This window comes from Podarcis vaucheri (assembly GCF_965113315.1).
Source record: "Podarcis vaucheri genome assembly, chromosome: 10".
NCBI classification, from domain to species: Eukaryota; Metazoa; Chordata; class Lepidosauria; order Squamata; family Lacertidae; genus Podarcis; species Podarcis vaucheri.
Window position 1 is genome coordinate 19927552 of NC_138748.1, and position 23809 is coordinate 19951360.

At 42.1% G+C, this 23809-nt stretch overlaps 1 protein-coding gene across 2 annotated transcripts; it reads right to left on the reverse strand.

Moving 5' to 3' along the window:
* CAPZA2 (capping actin protein of muscle Z-line subunit alpha 2) lies at positions 1-22394 on the reverse strand. Of its 2 annotated transcripts, none has more exons than XM_082239841.1 (10): positions 22161-22394; positions 10501-10564; positions 9877-9928; positions 9109-9172; positions 7913-8119; positions 7684-7763; positions 6383-6461; positions 3507-3578; positions 1872-1934; positions 1-989 (listed from the first exon to the last, which is right to left on the reverse strand). In XM_082239841.1, exons 1-10 carry the CDS (start codon positions 22197-22199, stop codon positions 849-851), a joined length of 861 nt encoding a protein of 286 aa, XP_082095967.1. In that variant the 5' UTR covers positions 22200-22394; the 3' UTR covers positions 1-848. The 2 variants fall into 2 exon arrangements, with proteins under 2 accessions (XP_082095967.1, XP_082095968.1); XM_082239842.1 differs by lacking the exon at positions 22161-22394 and adding an exon at positions 21928-22044.
* Positions 22395-23809: the final 1415 nt, after the last annotated feature.

The following is a 23809-nucleotide window of genomic DNA, read 5'->3' on the forward strand; positions in this document are numbered from 1 at the left end:
TAAATAGAAAATTTGCATTTTTTAATGTCACATTGAATTTTAGTACAGTTCAATCCAAGAGAAAAAAACTGGCAGACACAGTAATGAGTACAGGATTATATATATATTACAATATGCGTTGTTATAATACAATTGTGGCTGCATGGTAAAATTAACTTGAGGACTGATGGAATCCGATCTCATTTGAACAGCTGTCAGGAATAGAGCACTAAATGCATTTCCAAAATAAGCACTAATGTTTAATTTCAACACCTTAAAAACAGCATTAGACCTTGGCCTTTTTCTTAAAAAAACAAAACAAAAAAACTTAACACCTAGCTAGCTAAGTAACTGAAAAGGTTTGGATATAGAATGCTTTCTGCAGGCTTTCATACAGTGGAGGGATAATTATTCCTACAACAATACACATGGCTAAAATCCATGTTGAATGTGAAACTGGTGATGTCCAGTAACAACTTGTTCTAGGGAACTGTGTTCTAGAAGCTGCCCTTTGCACGAAAGCGATGCAACAAGTGATCACCGGATGCAAAAAAACATTTCTCAAATTGTTTTTAATTGAACTGAAAACTATAGGCATGTCATCATTATATAAAAAAAGTCTAAATATATCAGAAGCTCTCAACATTTTCAGCTACACTGATTTTTTTGTAACCTTTTAAAGGAGAAACAAAAGGACAAAGTAAAATGGTCAATTAGCTAAGCCTGTGTTCTAACCAAACTACGTACAGTGATTTTCAACGGCAAATGCCCATGCTGACTGGGTGACTTTAATAATTCCGAATACCTTTGCAATCACTTTAATTTTGTATACAAGGACACCGCAAGGATCCAGCTTTGCAACCTTCATTTTAGGCATTCTGCATTTCTTTCCCGATCTTGTAGCTAAGGATCTTGTTCCAGTCAATCTTTGTGCGAGTAACTGGCAGTTGTCGTCGTAAGGCCTTGAAAGTAGTGTCCGACATAGTTTGATAATTTTCGCTGATAGCAGTCTGTTCACGGAAAAGAAAGAACATGTAGATTATAGAAATACACAGTTTGATGTGAAAACAGATATAACAAGAACTAACCTGCAAAAACTAAACCAGCCCGCATCTGAAGGAACTTATTTCGACGTTGATATAAGAAACACATGTGCTTCAGATGGTGTAATTAAATATGGATAACATAATTAGCTAGAAATCTTACTTTTGACATCCTTCAACTATGGAAGGCACAAAAGAAAATACAGGGAGGGGAGCATATTCGCTTAAAAAATGCACACCTGTTTATTGGCTTTTATGAATTAATTACACATGCCCTTGCTGTGTTAAACTGAATTGGTTTCATCACATAGAAAACAAGGAGGGGGAAGAGAACAGAACCAAGCAACTCCTCAATCCATTCCAGGAAAAGGAAACACAATGTCCGGGGTGAACAGGTTCATTTCCCATCAATAAAACTAGCTGTATTCTAAATGGGTATGCCCAAAAAGTAAATTTTGAAATTCGTTGCAGACTACACAATGTTTTCAGTTCAGAGGTCTGATTTAAGACAAGCATTTTCTACAACCACAGATATTTATTTAAAAACAGAAACAACCTTATCCATAGGCTTTAGAAAGTAGTAAGGCCCCATAGTAATGCCCATTACTTGAAGTGGCCTTTTGAGTGTCAAGTATTTGAACTCACATTCTGAAATCCTCGGAAAGAGGGTGTATATGCGTTTATTAAGTGGGTATAGAAAGGTACATACCCAGCAAAGCTTTGCCCTTTCTCTGCCACTAAGGATTTCCACCCATTTTCTGGCTGCTCCTGAACACATATTGTAGTGAGAACATTGTCAAAAAGATTCAGGAAAGTAACTACACTGTATGTTGCAGACTTATTACATACCTGGTATTCATTTTCTGCAGCCTCTACGATCTTTACAAATTCCTTTGCTGTTTGGGCTTCATTCTAGGGTAAAGGGGATTTTTTTTTTAAAATATTGCACTGAAACAATCATCTTCTGAAGACAGTAATTTCAGACATTGTAATGAATATGAACAATTACAGAGGTTTCCCCCCACTATTCAAAGACTTACACATTCTCTGTGTGTTTTGCAACAAGCCTGTAACCTGTCAGTATTATCTGCAAAACACAGGTGTCATCTGTGCGGGTGCTTGTCATGAGGTTTTTTTTACTGGTGGCTTACAAGCTCAGTACTAATTCCTATGCTTTCTCACCTAGTCAGAAGTGGACCTTGCGGGACTTTCTGCAGTTTTTAAACTTCCCTTCTGGAAGCGAGTCAAGAATCTTTTTCAGACAAGTCAGAGAAGGGAAGGGAAGCTCAAGTTAACTACGGTTTCTGTTCCCCAGCTTGTTGTCACTCAGAGGACAGCTCTATGCAGGTTGTCAACTCTCTTACTGAGGTTTCAGGAATCCAACACTCATTAAAGCTCCATTTTTTGAGCTCATAAACAAGGAGCCAACTGCCCCTTCTGCATTACGTATTAGAATGCATACGTTTAACATAGAAGGCTAGAGCTGGTTTAGGCACATTTTGTATTGAGATTCTACTCTTTGATCTGCCAAACAATAGCCTGATTATGTACTTTGCCCCAACATAGGACCATGCACTAGCTGGAAAATAGTAAAGACACAGAAAGAGTATTGACACAAGTGTCACAGCTGACCATGATACTTTAGCACAGCTCTCATTCTGTTTCAGAGATTTGCTTAGTTTTCCAGCAAGGCTCCAGAAGCAGCTATGACTTAAACTCAATACTAAGGCTCTAGAACAGGCTTCCTCAACCTCGGCCCTCCAGATGTTTTTGGCCTACAACTCCCATGATCCCCAGCTAGCAGGACCAGTGGTCAGAGATGATGGGAATTGTAGTCTCAAAAAACATCTGGAGGGCCGAGGTTGAGGAAGCCTGCTCTAGAAGCTGTAAATTCCACTAGCGTTGCTCCTCTAATCACCATGTTTCCAAATCAAATGGATTTGATTTGTGTCTTCAATTCACAGCATTCTTAATAGACTAAAGTCTTGTTACTTGGGCTAGTTTTGCATCAAAATGAAGCCATCCGAAAAGCCATTTCATTTCCCGAGCATGAATTCCATAGATTGTGCAGGTACAAACCAAAAAACACCAATGTATCTAGTTCCGCATACTGAAGTGGGCATTGTATTTCGTTTCTCGAACAGAGCACCCCATTCTTCATGGCTATTTGGTTCCCCCCCCCCTATTTTAAGAAACGGGGCTTTCAAAACTAGTTGCATTATGGTGTTGGGGTCTGAGGGGAATCCGTGAAAACGAGGTGCAGGCACCTTTCCACAAGAATAACTCCCACACATAGAAAGTGCCATCACCTGTTTTTTTGAGGACTCCTCCCTTCAATCTGCACCACTAAATATCCTATTAAGCAGAGCCTCCGCCCCGGGAGCAAATTTTCAGGGGAACTAGGCTTGCCACATATACATTTAAATCTGGATTCCACCTTATGTGACTAATTAAAAATGTTTCCTACAAAAGAAAGATACTCACAGTCACTGTTAGAGAATCCTGTATGTCTTTATGACTCACTAGCTGAACGTTTCCATCTTCATAATAATGAACCTACGTATAAAGTTAAATGGGATAAAGATTACCACATAGGGAAAATGGCACTGCGTATTATAGGAAGAGTGAGCAATATTACACCCCATTCAAAATGCAGTTTTGTAAGAATTGGCACTTACGGTTCTATCCAACATTGTCATTCTGCTGATGGAAGGCTACTTCTATCAACAGAATGACAGGCAGGGAAGCCCTTTCAGTATTTCCCCCTCCCCTGCAGTCCCTCATGCATCTCCTAAGTCTGCTCAATAAGGTCCTCTAAGCCCTAAATGAGTTCCCTTTCCCACTCCACTGACAAAACCTTCTCTTAACAAAGCAACACAACCTTTAGTAGACTGAGGTGTTTGCATTTGTCTCTTTTCCCATTAGTTTCTGCACAGAATAGAGTGCATGTTTTATTTGAATAATATGGACTGCAGATTTAGATGTTTGCTCCTTTTGTTTCACTTCTAGTTTTTTTCCATTTCTTTTTGGGGGAGGGGGGGATGAGGGAAGTAAGGAGAGGGTTTTGAAACTCCAGAATACATATTTTCACAATGTACGGAGAGGGAGTGTTGAAAAACCTGATATCCACAATTACTGAATTTGCCTTTATTTCTTTAGATACTTTAAAAAAAAATAGTAACAACAATTTATTTAGAAGTAGATTAGCCAACTGTATAAATGCTTAGAACTCAGTAGGCTTTTAATTACAGTGGTACCTCGGGTTAAGAACTTAATTCATTCTGGAGGTCCATTCTTAACCTGAAACTGTTCTTAACCTGAGGTACCACTTTAGTTAATGGGGTCTCCTGCCGCCGCCGCCGCACAATTTCTATTCTTATCCTGAAGCAAAGTTCTTAATCCGAGGTACTATTTCTGGGTTAGCGGAGTCTGTAACCTAAAGCGTCTGTAATGTGAGGTCCCACTGTACTGTTTCACTGAGGGAGAAAGGTTATTTTCTGCTGCTCCGGAGAAGCGGACACGGAGCAATGGATCCAAACTACAAGAAAGAAGATTCCACCTAAACATTAGGAAGAACTTCCTGACAGTAAGAGCTGTTCGACAGTGGAATTTGCTGCCAAGGAGTGTGATGGAGTCTCCTTCTTTGGAGGTCTTTAAGCAGAGGCTTGACAACCATATGTCAGGAGTGCTCTGATGGTGTTTCCTGCTTGGCAGGGGGTTGGACTCGATGGCCCTTGTGGTCTCTTCCAACTCTATGATTCTATGATTCTATGAAATCATCACTATAATGGTTATGTAACAATTTGTTTCAGAGAACTCAAAGTACTGGTTCTCAACCATAAAGTCCTGAATAGACTGGGATTAGAATAAAACTTCTTCCAAATAAATCTGCCTGGTTACTGAAATTGTTATGGTAGGCCAGATGTATCTGATTTGAGCTCTTCCAGGTGCTGTTCATATTTCAAAAAACATCAGCCCCAGCCAGCATGGCCAATGATCAAGAGCCCACAAATACCTGGAGCATCACAACTTAGTCACTACTCTTATTATGTTCTCTATGGGCACTCTTGCCTTTGGCAGTGATTGGACGACTACCAAAAAGGACATTTTCCATGGTTGTACCCTATTTATAGAAATCCATCCCTAGAAAGTTTGGCTGACACCAAGGAAATTTGGTTGACTGAGTGTAAGCTGGGTTTGTTTATTTTTAGTTCTGGACAGCACTTAGTGGTTTTCTAATGCAGTGTTTCCCAACCAGTGTTCCGCGGCACACTAGTGTGCCGCGAGACGTTGCCTGGTGTGCCGTGGGAGGGAGGCGGGCGAGTCGGGCGGCGAGAGGCGGGGCGGCGGCGGCGAGGAGGCCGCCCAGCGCGGGGCTCTCGCCGTCTGCCTGGCTGGCTGCCTGCGTGGCGCTGACGTCACGGGGCTGTAACGTGCCCCACATAGGCACACGCGGGGCGGCGAGCGAGCTCCCTCCCACATCCCATCGGCGCTCGCTTCGGCCGGCCTACTGGGCTGTCGCAGGCGGAAGGCCTGCGCATGCGCAAGGTTTTCGCGCCTTCGGGATTCCCTTCACGCCTTCCTCCTCCCGGGTCCTTGAGAGCGCGGGAAGCGGCAGCGCGAGACCGGCGTTGAGCCTGGTAGGTATTGCGCTTGCCAAGGCAGTCATTTAGGAAATGAAAACTTGCAAAGCAAGCAACCAGTTCAATCTGAAGTACGTGTATGCTTAATATCCTGTATCTGAAACCTGTTCTGCCCCCTCCCCCACACTTGGTGCCATTTTCATCTACACATGCAGCAGAGTAAGTTGACCCAGAATAGTACCAATTCAGATGGCAGATGGGAGAATGACAGTGCTGAATGCTTTCCCATGTAGAACAGTCCCTGCAAATAAAAACCTAGCCTATTTGGAAGAGGGATGCTAGCCTAACCATTACCTTCTATGCTGTTACTATTATTATTATTTATATTTTTACATAAGTAAAAAGTGACCTTTCCCCATCTGGCATGGTGGTGTGCCTCGAGATTTTTTTCATGGAACAAGTGTGCCTTTGCCCAAAAAAGGTTGGGAAACACTGTTCTAATGCATCTATTGCTGCTTTTGCTGTGTTTTACTGTATAGCTCTGACATGATATGCTTTAGTATTTGATAATTTCTCTTAGTTAATCCATCCCAGGAAGCCACTAATAATTTTGATTTGCTACTGTGTAATCATTTCTTTGATTTATGTTACACATTTGTAAGCTGCGTTGAATACCATCAATTACCGTTGATGAAGAATGTAAACCTTAAAAAAGAAAGTGTTCTGGGAGTTACTTGAGATTTATCAATCAGACACTGTAAATTACAGACAGCCTACCTGAATTTTCAAGATACCAGCCACCTGAGTGGTTGAAGGAGTGATTGTAAACTTCCATTCTGACCGCCAACGACCATTCCTTAAATGAAATAAAACTTTAGGTAAGCAAACGTGGTGGGGAATAAAAATATTGAGTTTCACGTCCTTTAGATTTAAAAACTATTATGAAAAAGGATGCTTTGATGGGATATTGAAAGCAAATTGTGTAAACTGAAAAACTTAGTTTGTAAACAATATGCAGAAAGTTGCAACACAATTTCCATGCACAGGAGATGAAATCCATAAAACCAACCAATGTGTTGAAAATACATTTTGGGAATGGATTCTATCTAAGTAAATAAGTACTGCAAATTTGCAATACTTATAGTTTCCCATACCTGTGTATTTTGGAAACGTATCTTACGACATTTTTCACAAACCCACTGTTTGTCTAAAATATTTTTCCAAATACAGTGGTACCTCGCAAGACGAATGCCTCGCAAGACAAAAAACTCGCTAGACGAAAGGTTTTTCCGTTTTCGATTTGCCTCGCAAGACGAATTTCACCTATGGGCTTGCTTCGCAAGACGAAAACGTCTCACGACTTTGTTTCCTTTGTCTAAAAACAAAGACATGTTTTGTTTATAAAGTTAATTTATTTTCCCTTCAATTTTTGAACTGCTCTTTACAGTATGTGTGACTTTAAAGAGCAGTTAATAAACTGTTGTTGTACCAAATTTGGCTTTGTTTGGACTTTTTTTGACCATAGGAATGCATTAATTGATTTTCAATGCATTCCTATGGGATTTCGTGATTCGCAAGACGAAAAATTCGCTAGACGACAAAACTTGCGGAACGAATTAATTTCGTCTTGCGGGGCACCACTGTACATTCCCATTTTCATTTTTACAGAGCGTAATTGTGCTCCAAAGTGGAAATCTGAATACTATGGCTCTGTAATTCCCAAAACATTTTTTCCCTCGTAGATCACTTGAAAATTGCCAAGGGTCTTGGTGGTGAACTACTTAATAGTTTCTCTACTGTTATAGCAATTGCAATGCTATATGGCTTTTGCTCAATGCTGTATGACTTCTGATTGTATATTTGCAGGCATACTGTGGACCACCTGAATGAAGCTTGTAGACTACTGGTTGGTTGTCTGCAGACCAGAGTTTTCAAACCCTTGCTATAGCTTTAGTGCCATGAATATAGGTTCTAAACACTGAATATGCTGAAAACAGAAGTCCAATATAACTTTCAATGGGGTGAGCAAAATAAAATAGAAAAGAAACCAATTTACAGATGACCGATATGATACTTACCAAAAGTTTTTTGCTTGAAACTGATGGCTTTCTATGCATGCAATAATTGTTTGATGCCCATCAATTGTTTTTCCATACACCTTGTAACACAAATGTAAGACAGTTATGCCACGGTCTAAATTCATTCATTTATTATGTTTGTATACCACCCGTATATCTGAATTCAAGCCAACAGACCAAATAATGGTTTTAACCCACCCAAGCAATTTCTAGATCCTGCGACACTTACTGTGCAAACACCACTTGGATAGTGTTCTTTCACATAGGCTCTCATTGCTGTTTCTATGGAGTTTCTCCATGACTCAATTGCATTTTCAACTTCATGAGGCTTTGGATCAGTAGCCTCCTTCCTTAAATGATCAAATTTAAAAGAGATCTTGTTTTTCGGGTCCAAAAATTTTCCATTGCCCAAGTCACCGTGTTCTGTTATTAAAACCTGCACAAAGAGTTTAAAGGTAACTGTAAGATTATACAAGACACAGGTAACACCATCAAATAAAAGAATGGAACGTTAGAAAAATTATTGTAGCACTGTACATTTTAATTAAAGACATGGCACAGCCGCTCTATACATTACACTGGTTTTCAAATTCTAGTTTGGGAATTCTAGTTTCTTTGAGAAACCAGAATAGTTCAATACAGTTCTTCAAAAACTCTACATTTCATTTTATAAAGTGGTACTTTTAGAAAAGAAAGACACATTGTTCTTTTAAAAACCAAGATAAAGTTGTGGGATTGTCATTACAACAGTGCACTGAGAAAGAGTAAACTAATATATTTAATCATTCGCTCTATCTCTGAAGTTCAGAGGTAAGTGTGTCTCCTCATGAGCATTGGCAGCACCATGAGTTATAGAGCATCACACACACAAAAGGGAGGTATTAGTAACACTCATGCCTCAAAACAAATGAAACTGATCTGTAGAAAACACAACTTAAAAAAAAGAGACAGTGCAAGTATTTTTGTAAACTAAGAAATCTTTAATAACAATATATTTCTTTAAAAAGGGAGGCATTAGTTGGCTAGAGGGAAACTCAAGATTTGTAGTAGTAGTAGTAGTAGTAGTAGTAGTAGTAGTAGTAAAAAGCAAGATTGAGCTGCTCAACCTCACTCCCTTGCCTCAAAGGATTTGGGTGGGAGCTACTGCATGGAATGACACCAACGACGAACTGATTTCATACAGACACCATGTAACTTCTGTTCTAGCATTAGGTTTGAGTGTGATTTTATTTTGAGAATCGTTCATAAGCTACTCTGAGAGCCTCTTGGGGCTATAAAGTGAACTATACATATTCTCTCTCTCTCTCTCTGTATGTATGTATGTATATATATATATACTAAAGAGTCCAACCCCAACACAGCCCAATGAGCACTGAGCATGCCCACCCATCATTACACCAAACCTAAATTCAACCATAGTCATACCTGCTCATCATAGCCTTCTAGTTTTACTGGAGTAAACTGGTCCAAGTTATACTGTGCAAATGCACTGAAAAAGACAAAGAAAGGAAGCTTCAAGTAAAAAATATTTTTTTTGCAACATTAAGAAACATCAAGCGATATAGAGTACAATTTAGAAACTAATCCTTTCCGCCTCCTACATCCATTGTGCTTAATAAATCTTCAAATTGTGTTAAGGGGCTCAGAGGTTGCGTTCCTGTATAATAAAACTATGAATTTTATTAAAATAAATCCAGTTTGTGCTAAATTTGACAAAGTTAATTTTATTTGGTTAATAAATATAGGTTGATTATTGGTGCAGAAATCTCATAATGTGCACAAACCTTTGGCTTCCCAGTGATCTTTAACACCATTCACACATTATATGCAGAATAAAATCTGATCACATACTTTTCCTGCCTCTTCACCCTTATCTACTCCTGTCAGTGTGAGCCGCAGGGTTATGCATGCAGCAGTGATTACACTGCCCTTTTAAGTCCTGCTGCTGCTGGCCTAGGGGCTGGGATCACTGGCCCTCCCTAAAAAGTCATATTGTGTACATATGTCTTACTTCTGGGAGAAGGCTGTTTTGAATCTTTCAGAGCAAGCACCAATCAGCAAGGAACACAATGAAAAAGCGGGGGGATGGGACAGTTCTATCCCATCCTCACACAACCTATTAAAAGCTGCCCATAAATGCATCCGTTCAGCATTAACACATTGAAAGAAGCAATAAATGGTGGTGATACTTACTGAGCTGCTCCTTCCCTGAGAAGATTATCATTATTAAGCAGCAATCGAACATCTGAAAAATACTGAGCATTAGTACACGGTGAAAATGCTAATCGGAAAATACATGTTTTCCATGAGAGGAAGTAATCTATTACAAGACACCACGTACGCCAGTCATGATAAAGCGTGGAAAAATACTGTCAGTTTTAGGGTACCAGCCATGTTCAGAGATGGAAAATAGCAACTTCCTGGGTCCTAGCATCAAATTAGTAGGTATTTAATGCTCCTGGAATTTCCCCCAAATTGGCTATAACTCTGCAATGCCAACCACAGAAGAAACGAATTGGCAAAGATTTCTAGCAGTAGCAAGTGATGTTAGAGCTACTTTATGTAATGTAATAGGGGGATCACCTGGCAAAAGTTAGGCAAAAAGTGCTGATAAGTTTTAAAACAGGAAGTGGAACACTCTTCTAACAGTCTTGAAATTATATTAATAGACACAGAAAAGGAAACATGGGAGCAAGCAATGTGAAGTTCCTAAGTCTCATCTTGATTTGTTTTTTTCAAAAGTTTGTTTTTAAAATCCTCCATAAAGGGTAACTGAAACCATCAACATGAGAGCTAGAAAGTAGCATGAAAACTCACCGTTAAAGACTTCATTGAATTCCCCCGGGGGAGCATGGATGATAAATTTCGCTGCTATGCGCACCTAAAATGGAAACAAGAAGTATACCATACAGTAATCATAGGATAGTTTTAAATGGGAGAAATCTATTAATTCTTTAATAACTTAAAAAATATAACTGGAAAATAACTGAGCTCCAAATTACATCCTAATACCACCTTAGAATGCAAAGTCTTGTGTTAAAGAGAGATGTTTGGCTAAGTTAATTTAGAAGAGGAAGCATAAAATAGGTGGTGCAGGATGCTCTGCGAGATGAAGAAATACTTCTACTGCCTGTTACGGTCAAACCAGACCAATGAATTTCCAACACAAAATAACCAGCACAAAACCTTCTCAAAGGTACTATTAAAGACAGAATTATAATAGTAAATGTAACAATCTGAACTTCACTGAGCATGAAAATCCCTGAGGCATAGCTGGTGGACTATCTTCTGGAATAGGAAACACGACGTAGTTCTGTGAAGTCTCACCAACATTGGTGTTTAAAAAGCATGTCCTAAATAATTGCCAGAAGCACCATCAACATATTTATTTAAAAGTATTTGTACACAGCTTAATATTTCAAAAATCTCTCTACGGCATCTTCCAAGGCAGACTGGCTTTCTGCTGAGACGCAGAGAAGCTCTGTCTCCTGACGCAATCTTGGCCAACTCTGGCTTAAGGGATGAGCTAGCCTGGGCAGGTCTAGAGTTGTGACTGACTTTTTGCTGCTTCAACCGATGGTTTCCTGCACTGCTATCACTCCTAAGTCATCTCTTCCATACTGAATGTCTGAACTACTGCCCTTTATAAAACACTCAAACCTCCTCAGAAGACAAGGGCAAAAATGCATCAAGTGCATAATAGTATATTGATATTACAAGGTATTACTCATTTGGATTTATACAGGTCAAAATCCCAACTGATTTCAGCTTAATACGACCAAGGCTGCAATCCTCAGCATTACTTGGGAACAAGTCCCTCTCATTTAAATGAAATAAACTTTTGAGAAGACATGTCAGCATGTATGATAAAAAGGCTTTATTTAAAAAAACCTTAAAAACAAGTATGTTCAAACAGCTCTTTCATATATAGTAATTACTTTGCATTTAAAAAGAAATAGTTGAGATAATAGGGTGGCATTTCTAAAAACCCAAAAGTCATGTGTCGTGTGTTGTTTCTTCAAGAATGATATCTGGACTTTGTCGCAAACATACTATTCTATCTCCTCTTGAACATTAAAAGCAGGCATGTAGGGTGTGTGTGTGTGTGTGTTTTCAAGGCATATGTGAGATGACATAAACTGAAATGCTCTTCTTACCACTAGCCTTCCTGACTATGACCACAACGGAAATTGATTTGGTTTAAGGCAAAAAAAAAAACAACCTGGCATGTACATGCCTATATAAGGCAATGACAATGTGCACATCAGCACCATTGTGAGTTCTTGAAGTCAAGCTACAGTAGTTTAGATAAGAATCAACAAAATACATGACTATCAAAAGACAGCAAGAAAAGATCTCAGGGAGATATAAACAAAATAGAACAATTTCAAGCACAGGGGTTGGCCAGATATAAACTGGGACATGGGGTGGGGGATAATGCAAACTGCAGAACTTCCACGTACCCCAACCCACTGCCCCTGGCCTGCTATTCTTCTGGCCAGGATGATAGCCAGAAGCAGGCTCTGCTAGGAGAAAAGTTGCGTCCTCTTCTTGCCTTCTGATTCTTTGCATTACACTCTGCATTCTAACCATCCCCTGCTTTACAACTGAACATGAAATGCATGCTAACCAGAGTCAACGCAGTGCGGTAAACACAATATTTGACTTGTGGGTGGTTTACCATTTCCAGTCAGCCATGAAGCTCACTGAGTTGTCTTGAGCAACTCATGCCATATCAGAAAGAAAAGCAGGCTGGCTATATGCTGCCTCCTCAAACTACTCAGAGAACAGCCAGATTACATCAAAGAAAGAAGTTCAATCTTGAGCTGATTGGCTACAAAACGCGTGAAAGGCTGCATCTTTTGTCCATGTCTTACATTATATATGGCTATACTAAGAACTGTAGCCTTCAGTATCTAAGAAATTCTGGATTTGGTCATGAACTGCGTGTAACAATAAAACCCAAAAAGTCACACAAAGCAAAATGTAATCCTCCTAGTTTGTGCCACCTAGTTTGGAAATCTTTTCAAAATGTAGCCTTTCAGAACTAAAGGTTTTTTTTCCAATGAAACGGATCTTAAAGCCTCCTTTCATAATCGCAAAAAGGCACTGTTTGAAAAAAGCATTTTTGTCAGAGCTATGAGACACCTGTTTTGTACCGCTGCCACAACACTTCCGGTCTGAGATCAAGCTGTTAGTAATGACTTGCAAAGCTCTTAAACACTTGGGACCAAGATATATGAAGATGCACGTCTCACTATATAGTCCTTCCCAGACTTTAAGACTTTTTGGCTCTGGAGGTCAACCACCCTGTTATGACATCACATGACTGGTATGTGGGTTGTCCCACATACCTGGCAAAATCCCCTGTGCGGTGTTCCCAAATGCCAGCCAGCCAGGGAACCACAGTGCAAGTGGCACTGCCAGCCATATCCATAGCGCTTTAAGAAGCCTAAGCATAGGGCCAGGAAGTGCTTCTTTCTCTCCTTCTCATCAGCTGGCGGGAGGCTGCATGTTGCAAGCACTGGCTTCGCAAAGGAGAAGTCCCTCGCACAGCAGGTGCCTTCAAAAAATGGGAACAGGAGCACACAACCAAACCGAGCAGGATTTAACCCCGCTTGGGGTTAAATTCTGCTGTTCCTCTGCTGGGAAAAGGTGTGCACACCCAACACAGAATTAAACGTCAGCCTCCCACCATTATAAATTACACCAACAGATTGACAGATGGGTGCGATGCAAGGGGAAATGGTTTGACAGGTCAAGATTGGCCTGGAAGTTCCCCACCCGTTTGAAGATCTTCTGGGGAGGCTCTTCTTTGTGTCCCACATCTAGGAGTCACACATTTTGTGGGGATGCAGGAAAGGGCTTTCCCCATGATGGTACCCTGACTGTCCTCCCCTCTGAGATATCACTGGTGGTGCCAACTATTTTATGTTTTGGTGTCAAGTTAAAACATGGTTATTTTCTTGCATATTTGTGGGTCATTAATTGTCAGCTCAGCCTTAAATAAAAATCCAATTTGCAATGTAATATAGCCATTGTTTTAGCTGCTCGGTTTCCTTATTGTATTGTTTTAAATTTAATTTTATCAAACCATGACCTGAGATCTGTTATGGAAGAAATTATTAAATATGTCAACAAAATAAAAAGCAATGGTCAAGAACTGGAGGGTCAATGATACAATAAACTATACTCAAATTTTGCATTTGCTGTTTGTTCAGTTATGTTAAGGTACCCTATATATCTTCCAAGCTCATACAATTGTCAGATTCAACATGGGACAGGTAAGTTACATTTGCTGTAGTTCCACAGAATTTCAGCAAGAACAGCTCTGGAGTGCTACAGTGGTGGAAATTCTCCCTTCCTAAAAGCACACAGACCATCTCACATGACATCTCATATGACAACATTACACAGCAAATACACCAGCAATATAAATCTTTGTCTCTGAAGAAGTGTGCATGCACACGAAAGCTTATACAAAGAACAAACTTATTTGGTCTCTAAGGCGCTACTGGATTTTAAAAAAATATATTTCACCTGTGCCAGACCAACACGACTACCTACCTGAATCTAGAACCAGCAATACAGTTAACCATTTATCTCTATCAGCCCCCTTTTTATAGCACTTCTCTTCCCCCTGCCATACTTGCCATGTTGCGTTTATTCAGATAATACTTTAAACCGAAACACAGAAGACTTGAAATTTTACCTCTTCTAGTAACCAAATAGTTTGCTCCAGTCAGCAATCTGGAAATGGATTCTGAAACGGATCAAATAGCAGTGCTTGCAAGAAAATGTGTAATGGTGTTTCCAAAGGAAGAATGCTCTATGACAGACACTTATAAATTCCTGGGAATCCTGAACAGACCTTGTGAAAATGTAATTGTTGCAGTCTTTGAATAAGCACAGTGTTTTTCAAACTACAGTGGTACCTCAGGTTAAGTACTTAATTCGTTCCGGAGGTCTGTTCTTAACCTGAAACTGTTCTTAACCTGAAGCACCACTTTAGCTAATGGGGCCTCCCGCTGCTGCCGTGCCGCTGGAGCACGATTTCTGTTCTCATCCTGAAGCAAAGTTCTTAACCCGAGGTACTATTTCTGGGTTAGCGGAGTCTGTAACCTGAAGCATCTGTAACCTGAAGCGTATGTAACCCGAGGTACCACTGTATATCCATTTTCTAGAAACCCTGGGATTCCTCAGTAAGATCATTTATGGGAAATGAGATTTCGTGGAAGGCAATTTGCCCGTCATGGCCAATCCTTCCCTTCATAACCCTTGAGTGGATATGTTGATGGAAGATATGCAAAGGTTCCTCACTATGGTATCTGCAAAGTGTAGGAATCTTTAAGTCTATAGCACTGGCAACATGCCATGTAAAAACATGGTATGCATGTTTCACCTTGATTTTGGCCACTGTCAAGTTTCCTACAATAGGGTGCACAACTCATGAAGGCAAGAAGTCCCAAGCAGAGAACATCCAGCCCACAGACCTAATTAGGCTCACCAGGCCTCCCAATCTGGCCTGCAGAATAATTTTCCTTCCACAATGCCTACTTGTTGATTGCCTGACATCAGGTGCAGGACATCATAAGATGTTAAGTGGGGGACACGTAAGACTATGACTACAAATAAACAATCAGAAACCTTAAAGTGCACTCCTGCTGATTTCTAAGCATGGTTTCCCTTTAGCGCTATTTAAATTTGGCACCAAATGTGCTGCTTTTGGTAGTTATCCTATCCATTCGGATGCTCTGAAGTGGCTGGCACTGGATTCACTCAGGAGCACTCTAAAATTTAAGGTGTAGAAGTGTTCGAGAACAGAAATCCAGTGCTACCTTGGGTTACGAACTTTATTCATTTTGGAGTTCCGTTCTTAACCCAAAACTGTTCTTAACCTTAGGCGCGCTTTCGCTAATGGGGCCTCCCACTGCCACCAGCGCGCAATTTCCATTCTCATCCTGGGGCAAAGTTCTCAACCCGAGGTACTATTTCCGGGTTAGCAGAGTTTGTAACCCGAAGTGTTTGTAACCCAAAGTGTTTGTAACCCAAAGTACCACTGGACTTCCAAGAAGGGTTTTGCACAGCCTCTACATGGTAGTCCTAATGCATGGAACTCTGAGACTGTAATCAAAGTGCCTGCATTAATAATAATAATTTATTTATACCCCGCCCATCTGGCTGGGCTTCCCTAGCCACTCTGGGCGGCTTCCAACAAAATATTAAAATAGCGTAATACATCAAACATTAAAAGCTTCCCTAAACAGGGCTGCCTTCAGATGTCTTCTAAAAGTCTGGTAGTTGTTGTTCTCTTTGACATCTGGTGAGAGGGCGTTCCATAGGGTGGGCGCCACTACCGAGAAGGCCCTTTCATGAAAAGTATTTATAGGGGCACTATTTTGATTCCCTCAAATAAACAAACAAGCCCTCCACAATTTAATCCTGGTTTACAGGGCATAAGCAAATTGTGGTCTTCCAGTTCAGATGTAATCACAGCTATCGTTTCTGAAAACCAGGAAGTTATTCATTTAGCCAAACGTGAAAGTGGAGAGAAGGTATACAGGATTTGCTCCTGATCCTCCCAAACAAATCTTGGTTATGTCTGAACCAAGCCAGTGAAATCTGACGAGGCAGGAAAATTTAGTATACAATCGAAGTGGTGCCCCGAGTTCGGAAACACAGGAAGTTCCTCAAATTCTTTCCATCAAGCACACCCTTAACTATTGCTCAATGCATCTGCATTTCCCCTTTTAAAGAAGTGTACAGCGAAGACAGCTTATGATATACTAAGGTAAATGAATGGAAGAAAAGTTCACAGAAGAAAAGTCTCCAGTCTCCTTGCCTCTGCAGCTGCCTTTATCCTCCCAAATAGCCTCTCCCAGAGAGTGATGGGGGTGGCTTTCCAGAACCATGTGGCATATAAACAGAGGAAGCTGCCTTATACCAAGTCAGAGCACTGGTTCACCTAGCTCAATAGGTGACAGTGGTTCTCCAGTGTTTCGGACTGGGGGGTCTCTCTCACCCGTCACTTGAGATACTGGAAGGTGAACCCGGGATTTTCTGAATGCAAAGCAGACGTTCTACTGCTGATCTACTGCCCTTCCCAAAGAAGAGACTCTACTGGAGAGTGAAAGGCTCTCCTTTGGTCAACTCCCCACTTCCTCAGCAGTCCCTGAGCCCCATTCATTCCGCATTGTTCAAGACCGCCCCCGCCCAAGAGACTTTTCAGTGGGATGCAGGTAGGCCAAAGAAAGGTATAAGAAACCTTCTATTTTCTTTTGTTCACTTATCCTAGAATCTAAGTCAACATTCTTACACTGATAAGACAAATCCTCCTCAATGGTGTACTTCTGTCTCAGTTACAAAACTTTAAATTCTGAACTAATATTTTGTTGTAGCAGGCAAAAAAACAAGTGAACTAGCCTAGAACCGGGAAAAGGAAAATTCATAATAAAGCAGTATCTCAAATGAAAACTGCCTTGTACCAGGAGCTGGGTTCTCCAGAGCAAGCAATCTAGCTTTTGAGTGCTATCATAGCCCAGTTTTCAGAGAATATCCCATACAAAGTAAATCTCTACTAATTTGGAGAGAAGTCAAATACTGCTTCTCTTAAACAGCATCTTATTTCCATTTCAGCCAAGCAGAGAAATTTATAATTCAGTTTCCAAATGAAAATGTAAGTATTCTTGATATATTGCTGAAACAATTGCCAAGCCTCTCACTTGCTGCAGCTTCTGTCTCATATGCCTTTATCTACCGGAATTCTGAGAAGGCTACAGAAAATACCTATGCAGGGTTTATTGTGGGTTTTCTTTGTTTCTATTTATACATACTTCCCTCATCATGCTTATTTATATACTGGAATCTTAGGTTAATAAGCAATCGCTAACTGGTCATGTTCATTAATGTTTTTTTGCACTACTTCCCTAAACACAAAACAAAGCAAACTAGTTGGCACTAGGGACCGTGTGATGACAGAGCAAATGTCCAATCTTCTAGAGCAAGACTGAACCAAGAGAGATGAAAGATAATTCTGTTGTTCTGGGGTGCACTTTCTACTTGGTGACGTACATTTGGGGCAAGATGCGTGAGATGGTGGTTACCATGTAACTTCAGATGTGCTTTGAGGAACTGTATTATCATCTGAGTCTATTCCAATCTAGCTTCAGGCACACTTTTAGCACCAATTGATGACCTGTGTTGGGAGAGACTAAGGGAGTGTGACCCTGTTGGTTCTCCATCTCTCAGGTGGCTTTTGATATGATCAACGAGGTATCCTCCTCAAGATGCTCAGTGATTTGGGAGTGGAAGGCATGGTGCAGTGGTGATTCACTCCTACCTTCCATTTTGAGATAGCTGGGAGACTTCTGCTCAACCCTTTGGCAATTCTGATGTGGGGTTCCTCACGCTTTTGAACATATATATGAATCTGCTGTAGGAGGGAAGTTGCCATTGGTATGACAATGACACCTAGTTCTATATCCATGCTCTAAGAATCAGGTGAGGCTGTACAAGTGCTGGACTGTTGTCTAGGGTAAGTGATGGGCTGGAGGGCTAAATAAATTAAGCTGAATCAGGTTAGAGGTGCTGTGGGCCAATGGTTATTGTACCTGGCAATAGGGAATACTACCTATTCTGGACAGGGTGCACTCTCCTTTAAAGATCAGGTACATAGCTTGGGGGCATTCATGGTTCCAGCATTTCCACTGCAGGTTCAGGTCACTTCAGTGCCTTCCTTCAATAAATTAGTTCACCAGCTATAGCCATTCACGGACTGCAATGACCTGCCGGCAGTGATCCACCCTCTGGCAGACTTTTGGTTATATTATTGTAATGCACTCTACAAGGGTCTACCCTTTAAGGTGCTCCAGACATGACAGCTAGTGCAAAATGTGGCCACTAAAATCCTGACTGAGCCACCAAGGACTCACTGGCTATCAACATGATAATGAACACAAGAGAATAAGAAGAATTACCATTGTAACGAGAACAACCTTGTGGCACTTAAAGATGTAACAGATTTAACATGACATAAATTTATTACATTAAGGAAGAAATTATGAGGCAACTTCCTTTTATTTTATTCTATTCAACCTAATAAGAAGGTTGTGTCTAGTTAATAATTACTGAAAGAAAGTGATTTCTGTAAGCAGGCATTGCATTGCCTCCTTACTCAGGGCAGGGGTGCATGTAAACAGAACTACACAGCACAACTGTATCATTAGAAATTTAAGGCAACATGAAAGAATACCTTACGCAGCCAAATCTTATACTGAGTCGATCTGAGTTCAATAAGGCTAACTCTGAAGTATATGGTGGCATAGGATTGCCATTGAAGACCATGTTAGAGAAGGGAGACCTCCTTGCATGTCTTGACAAGACCTGAAAACAACTTAAGACTCAACAAATTTCATTTGAACTGTATGCACACAATTACCCACAGGAACTAGAATGAGTCACTTAAGCTATTTTAGTTTCTTTTTAAAAAAATTCTCCTTGCACACCAGAATTTTCTTGTATTAAGATGCAAAGCTGTAAAAAGCTTTTCATGAACACCTACACATTTTTCTGCAGCTAGCTCTGTCTTGAAAACTTGATGATAGGAAAGTGATAGTGTAATACCTAAAGACAATGTAAACAGTGCATCATTGTCTTGTTATTTAGACCACTATCCAATAGCTCTAAAATCTCTTGCATTTTCAACTGCAGTTAATATGAGCTCAAATGCAGAGACGAAAGTGAGCAAGCCACTTATGTGTTGCTGTTCCTCAGCCTAGCACTTTCTCTTGAAAATAAAGGTACACATTTTTAAACTATAGGGCAGGGACATCCAACTTCCAAGAGACTGTGATCTACTCCCGCTATAAACAAACTAGCATTGGTTGGGCCAAAGTTGTTGAGCTTTTGGGGGAAGGATGAGCCAAAGTTTTGTGTGTGTGTGTGTTTGAAGATTGATCAGGATCATGCGATTGACCAGGATCAACAAGGGACACCCCACGATCGACCAGTAGATTGCAATCGACCGGGTGGACATCCCTGCTATAGGACAGTGGAATTCAATAATAAGGAATTGACATTTATAGTAATTATCATGCCTTTAAAAGAAATGAAGTATTCCCCTCTTACAGATGACAACTGCAAAGTAGACTCACAATTACCCTTTCCAGATACAGTCATACCTCATGTTGCGCCCGCTTCAGGTTGCGTTTTTTTGGGTTGTGAACTGCTGAAACCTGGAAGTACTCCGGAAGTGGTTACTTCCGGGTTTCGGCAGTCGCTCATGCGCAGAAGCACTAAATCACACTTTGCGCATGTGCAGAAGTGCTGAATCGCAACCCGCACACATGCGCAGACGCGGGTTGCGAACCCTGCAGGTTGCAAACGTGCATCCCGCACGGATCATGTCTGCAACCCGAGCGTCCACTGTACTGTGGAGGAACTTCCATTTTAAGGTGCAACTTCAAACGGAAATCTAAAAGTACAGTAGAAGCAAGTGACAGACACCTGTTGTAAACATGTGCACATGCTACAAGTACACTTGCCAGAAAGATGGATCCACAAGTATGCTTGGTGGCAAACATTAGTTTACTATTATGTAACATGTGAACTCCGCCTCCAGAAAGTCACACTGAGCCCTCATATCTAAGAGTCTACAGAGCATCTTTAAGTAGGGCAAGGCTGAAAGAATGAAACCCATGAACGAAGAAAGAATCAGATGCTTCAAAGCCTTTGGCTACTCAGTGCTTGGGATAAAGAAGCACAAACCACTCCAACCAACCCTTCCTCAAAACCCGATTTAACAGGACTAGGCCCTAGAATGTGCGACAGGGGAGACAGACGGTGCCCTTTCTTCAAGCAGAGCTCTTACGCCACACACTCGAAATGAAATTTATTGATCACATATTAATGAATCAGAAATAACCCATCCTTCTCAGGGAGTAGAGATAAAATGCATCAGAATTTATCCATGAACTAAACATGGAAGAGAAGGGGCAGAAGACCCACACTTTATAATAAAAAAAATACCGCTCCAACTGAATACAGAATGCAACCTGCATGTGCAATCTGCTCTGATGCTGCTATTATTTCTCTTCCTCCCACCCCAGGTGCTGCAACTAGATAATCCTCAGGATCCCTTCCAAATCTACAATTCCATGGGGTGGGGGAACACCCTATGACTATTTTTCTTCCTCCCTACCCCCCCCCCACCCCAAGTGCTGCGACTAGATGCGTGGTTCCCAATGTGGGGCACAATTTGGAAGCTTGTCTAGACCGAGTTAATGGCCTTTTAGGCTTCCTCCACCTGAATAGTTCACCTTTTGAATAATAAGAATTATATGTCATGGGGGGAGGGGCATCAGGATTTTAGAGATGCTTAGGTGGGGTCTGTATAGTTAAAACTATGGTTTTCCCAGTAGTGATGTATGGAAGTGAGAGCTGGACCATAAAGAAGGCTGATCGCCGAAGAATTGATGCTTTTGAATTATGGTGCTGGAGGAGACTCTTGAGAGTCCCATGGACTGCAAGAAGATCAAACCTCTCCATTCTTAAGGAAAGCCCTGAGTGCTCACTGGAAGGACAGATCCTGAAGCTGAGGCTCCAGTACTTTGGCCACCCCATGAGAAGAGAAGACTCCCTGGAAAAGACCCTGATGTTGGGAAAGATGGAGGGCACAAGGAGAAGGGGAAGACAGAGGACGAGATGGTTGAACAGTGTTCTCGAAGCTACCAGCATGAGTTTGACCAAACTGCGGGAGGCAGTGGAAGACAGGAGTGCCTGGTGTGCTCTGGTCCATGGGGTCATGAAGAGTCGGACACGGCTAAACAACAACAAGGTGGGGGCATGGCAAAAAAAAAAAAAAGGTTGGGAACCACTGGCCTAGATGATCCTCAGGATCCCATCCAAGTCTACAATTCCATGAAGAAGCAGAAAAAACCCTATGATTATTTCTCTTCCTCCCCACCCCGACGTGGTGGCGGGATTTGCCCTGCCCCATTCGCACCCGGAAGAGCCGGCCGCGGAGGAAGAGGAGGCAAAACCCCTTAGCCCTCCCGCCCCCTCCACCCATCAGCTCGGGCCTTCAGAGAAGGGGGAGGGGGAAGCCGAGAGGAGGAGGAGGAAGAAGAAGAAAGCAGCCGAGGGGAGGGGAGTCTCGCCCAGCAGACACCGGATCTGCCCCGCCTGCCTCGCTTCTGCTGCCGCAGCCCCAGCCCGCCGCCGGGAGCCTATTTTCAGCGCTCGCACCGTACAAGGAGCGGCGGGAAGGGCCCTGGGACAGCAGGAGGAGGAAGAGGAGAGCCGCCTTCCTCCTCTCGCTGCCCGGCCACCGGCTGACAAGGGCCCCATTTCCTTCCTCTTCACGGGGCCGCGGGAAAGGAAGGAAGCCCCCCTCAGGCTGAGGCGCAGCAACCGCCGCCCCTCGCGACGCAGCCCCGCTCCCCCCCCCCACTCCAACAGGGCGACGACACCCGCCTCACCTTCTCCTCCTCAGAGAGCTGGTCTTCCAGGTCCGCCATCTTCGTTTTCTCCCCTGTCCGGCCACGAGAAGGAGGAGGAAGAGGAAGGAGAGGGAAAGGCGGCGGCGGCGGCACCCGAATCCGCAGCAGCAGCAGCGGCAAGAGGAGGAGGAGGAAGAGCGGCAGCAGCGGCAAAGGCCCAGCTCTACCCGCCTCCGCCCTTCGCTCAGCAGGAAGGGCGGGGCTCCGGGCGCGTCCCCGAGAGAGGCGGGGGAGGGGGAGAGGCGCGGGCGCGGAGGGAGGCATGCGCAGAGCGGCCTCGCCGGGAGGGGTACGACGGCCGCTTCTGCTCTGGAGAAAGAACGGGGTCGCCGCCCCTGCCCTGCCAAGGGGATGACAGCTATCCGTACAACACGTTTAATGTTTAATTATGTTTTTATCTCTGTTGAAAGCTGGGGCTGGGGAAGCCCAGTTAGGTGGGCGGGTCGTAGTAATAATAATGATACATGAATGAATTGGACATCTCTATTTTCATTGGAGAAATGTTGGACGGTATAAAAGGGCTTCGATAACGCTCCAGCCTCCTGGCTCTGTAGCTTCTATTCCTCACTCCCCCTCCCACGCAACTCCCCAAGTTGTCAGCCTTTTGCAGTTTCAGGGTTTTTCATTTCTTATTCCTTTGATTTTTTTGCTCTTTCGGCGCTTCTTTCTCGGTGGTTGGGAACACCAAACAGGGAAGAGTTGCTGCACACCCTCCAACATTTCTCAGATGAAAATAGAGACACCCAATTCTATTATTATTATTATTCTCTGGGCAGCTCCCAACATATATATAAAAACATAATACAGTGGTACCTCGGGTTACAGACGCTTCAGTTTACAGACTCCGCTAACCCATAAATAGTTTCTCAGGTTAAGAACTTTGCTTCAGGATGAGAACAGAAATCATGCTCCGGTGGCACAGTGGCAGCAGGAGGCCCCATTAGCTAAAGTGGTGCTTCAGGTTAAGAACAGTTTCAGGTTAAGAACGGACCTCCAGAACGAATTAAGTTCTTAACCCGAGTTACCACTGTACAGTGGTACTTTGGTTCTCGAACTTAATCCGTTCCGGGAGTCCACTTGACTCATGAAACCGTTCGAAAACCAAGGCATGGCTTCCGATTGGTTGTAGCAGCTTCCTACACTGCGTCGGACGTTCGGCTTCTGAAAAACGTTCACAAAGCGAAACACTTACGGATTTGCGGCGTTTGTGAGCCGATTTGTTCAACAACTAAGCCATTCGGGAACTAAGGTACCACTGTAAAACATTACTCATTAAAGGACTGTTTCCAATTTGATCCCAGAATGACTAGTACAAAAAGAGCTTTAGAACTAATCTCTGAGTTTGGTCGGGTGGCGGGATTCAAGCTGAACAAACAAAAAACTAAGGTTTTGGCAAAAAACTTGACACCTTCAGAAATAGATGGGTTTCAGAAGGAAACAGAATTAAATGTGGTTACAAAAGTGAAATACCTGGGGGTTAATTTGACTGGGAAAAATTTGAATTTGTTCAAAGATAATTATGAAAAATGTTGGTCTGAAATTAAAAAGGACTTAGAAATTTGGTCAAGATTGAAACTTTCCTTGTTGGGAAGAATTGCAGCTGTTAAGATGAATGTATTCCCAAGAAT

What these genes read in the sequence shown, in the direction of transcription:
- CAPZA2 (XM_082239842.1), bottom strand. Translation starts at nt 22,029, where the DNA reads ATGGGGCCCTTGTCAGCCGGTGGCCGGGCAGCGAGAGGAGGAAGGCGG. An exon ending in TAGAAGGCTATGATGAGCAG is followed by an intron (nt 8,120 to 9,108) that starts GTATGACTATGG and finishes CTCTTTGTGCAG; the next exon opens with GTTTTAATAACAGAACACGG. An exon ending in ATCCAAGTGGTGTTTGCACA is followed by an intron (nt 7,764 to 7,912) that starts GTAAGTGTCGCA and finishes TTGTGTTACAAG; the next exon opens with GTGTATGGAAAAACAATTGA.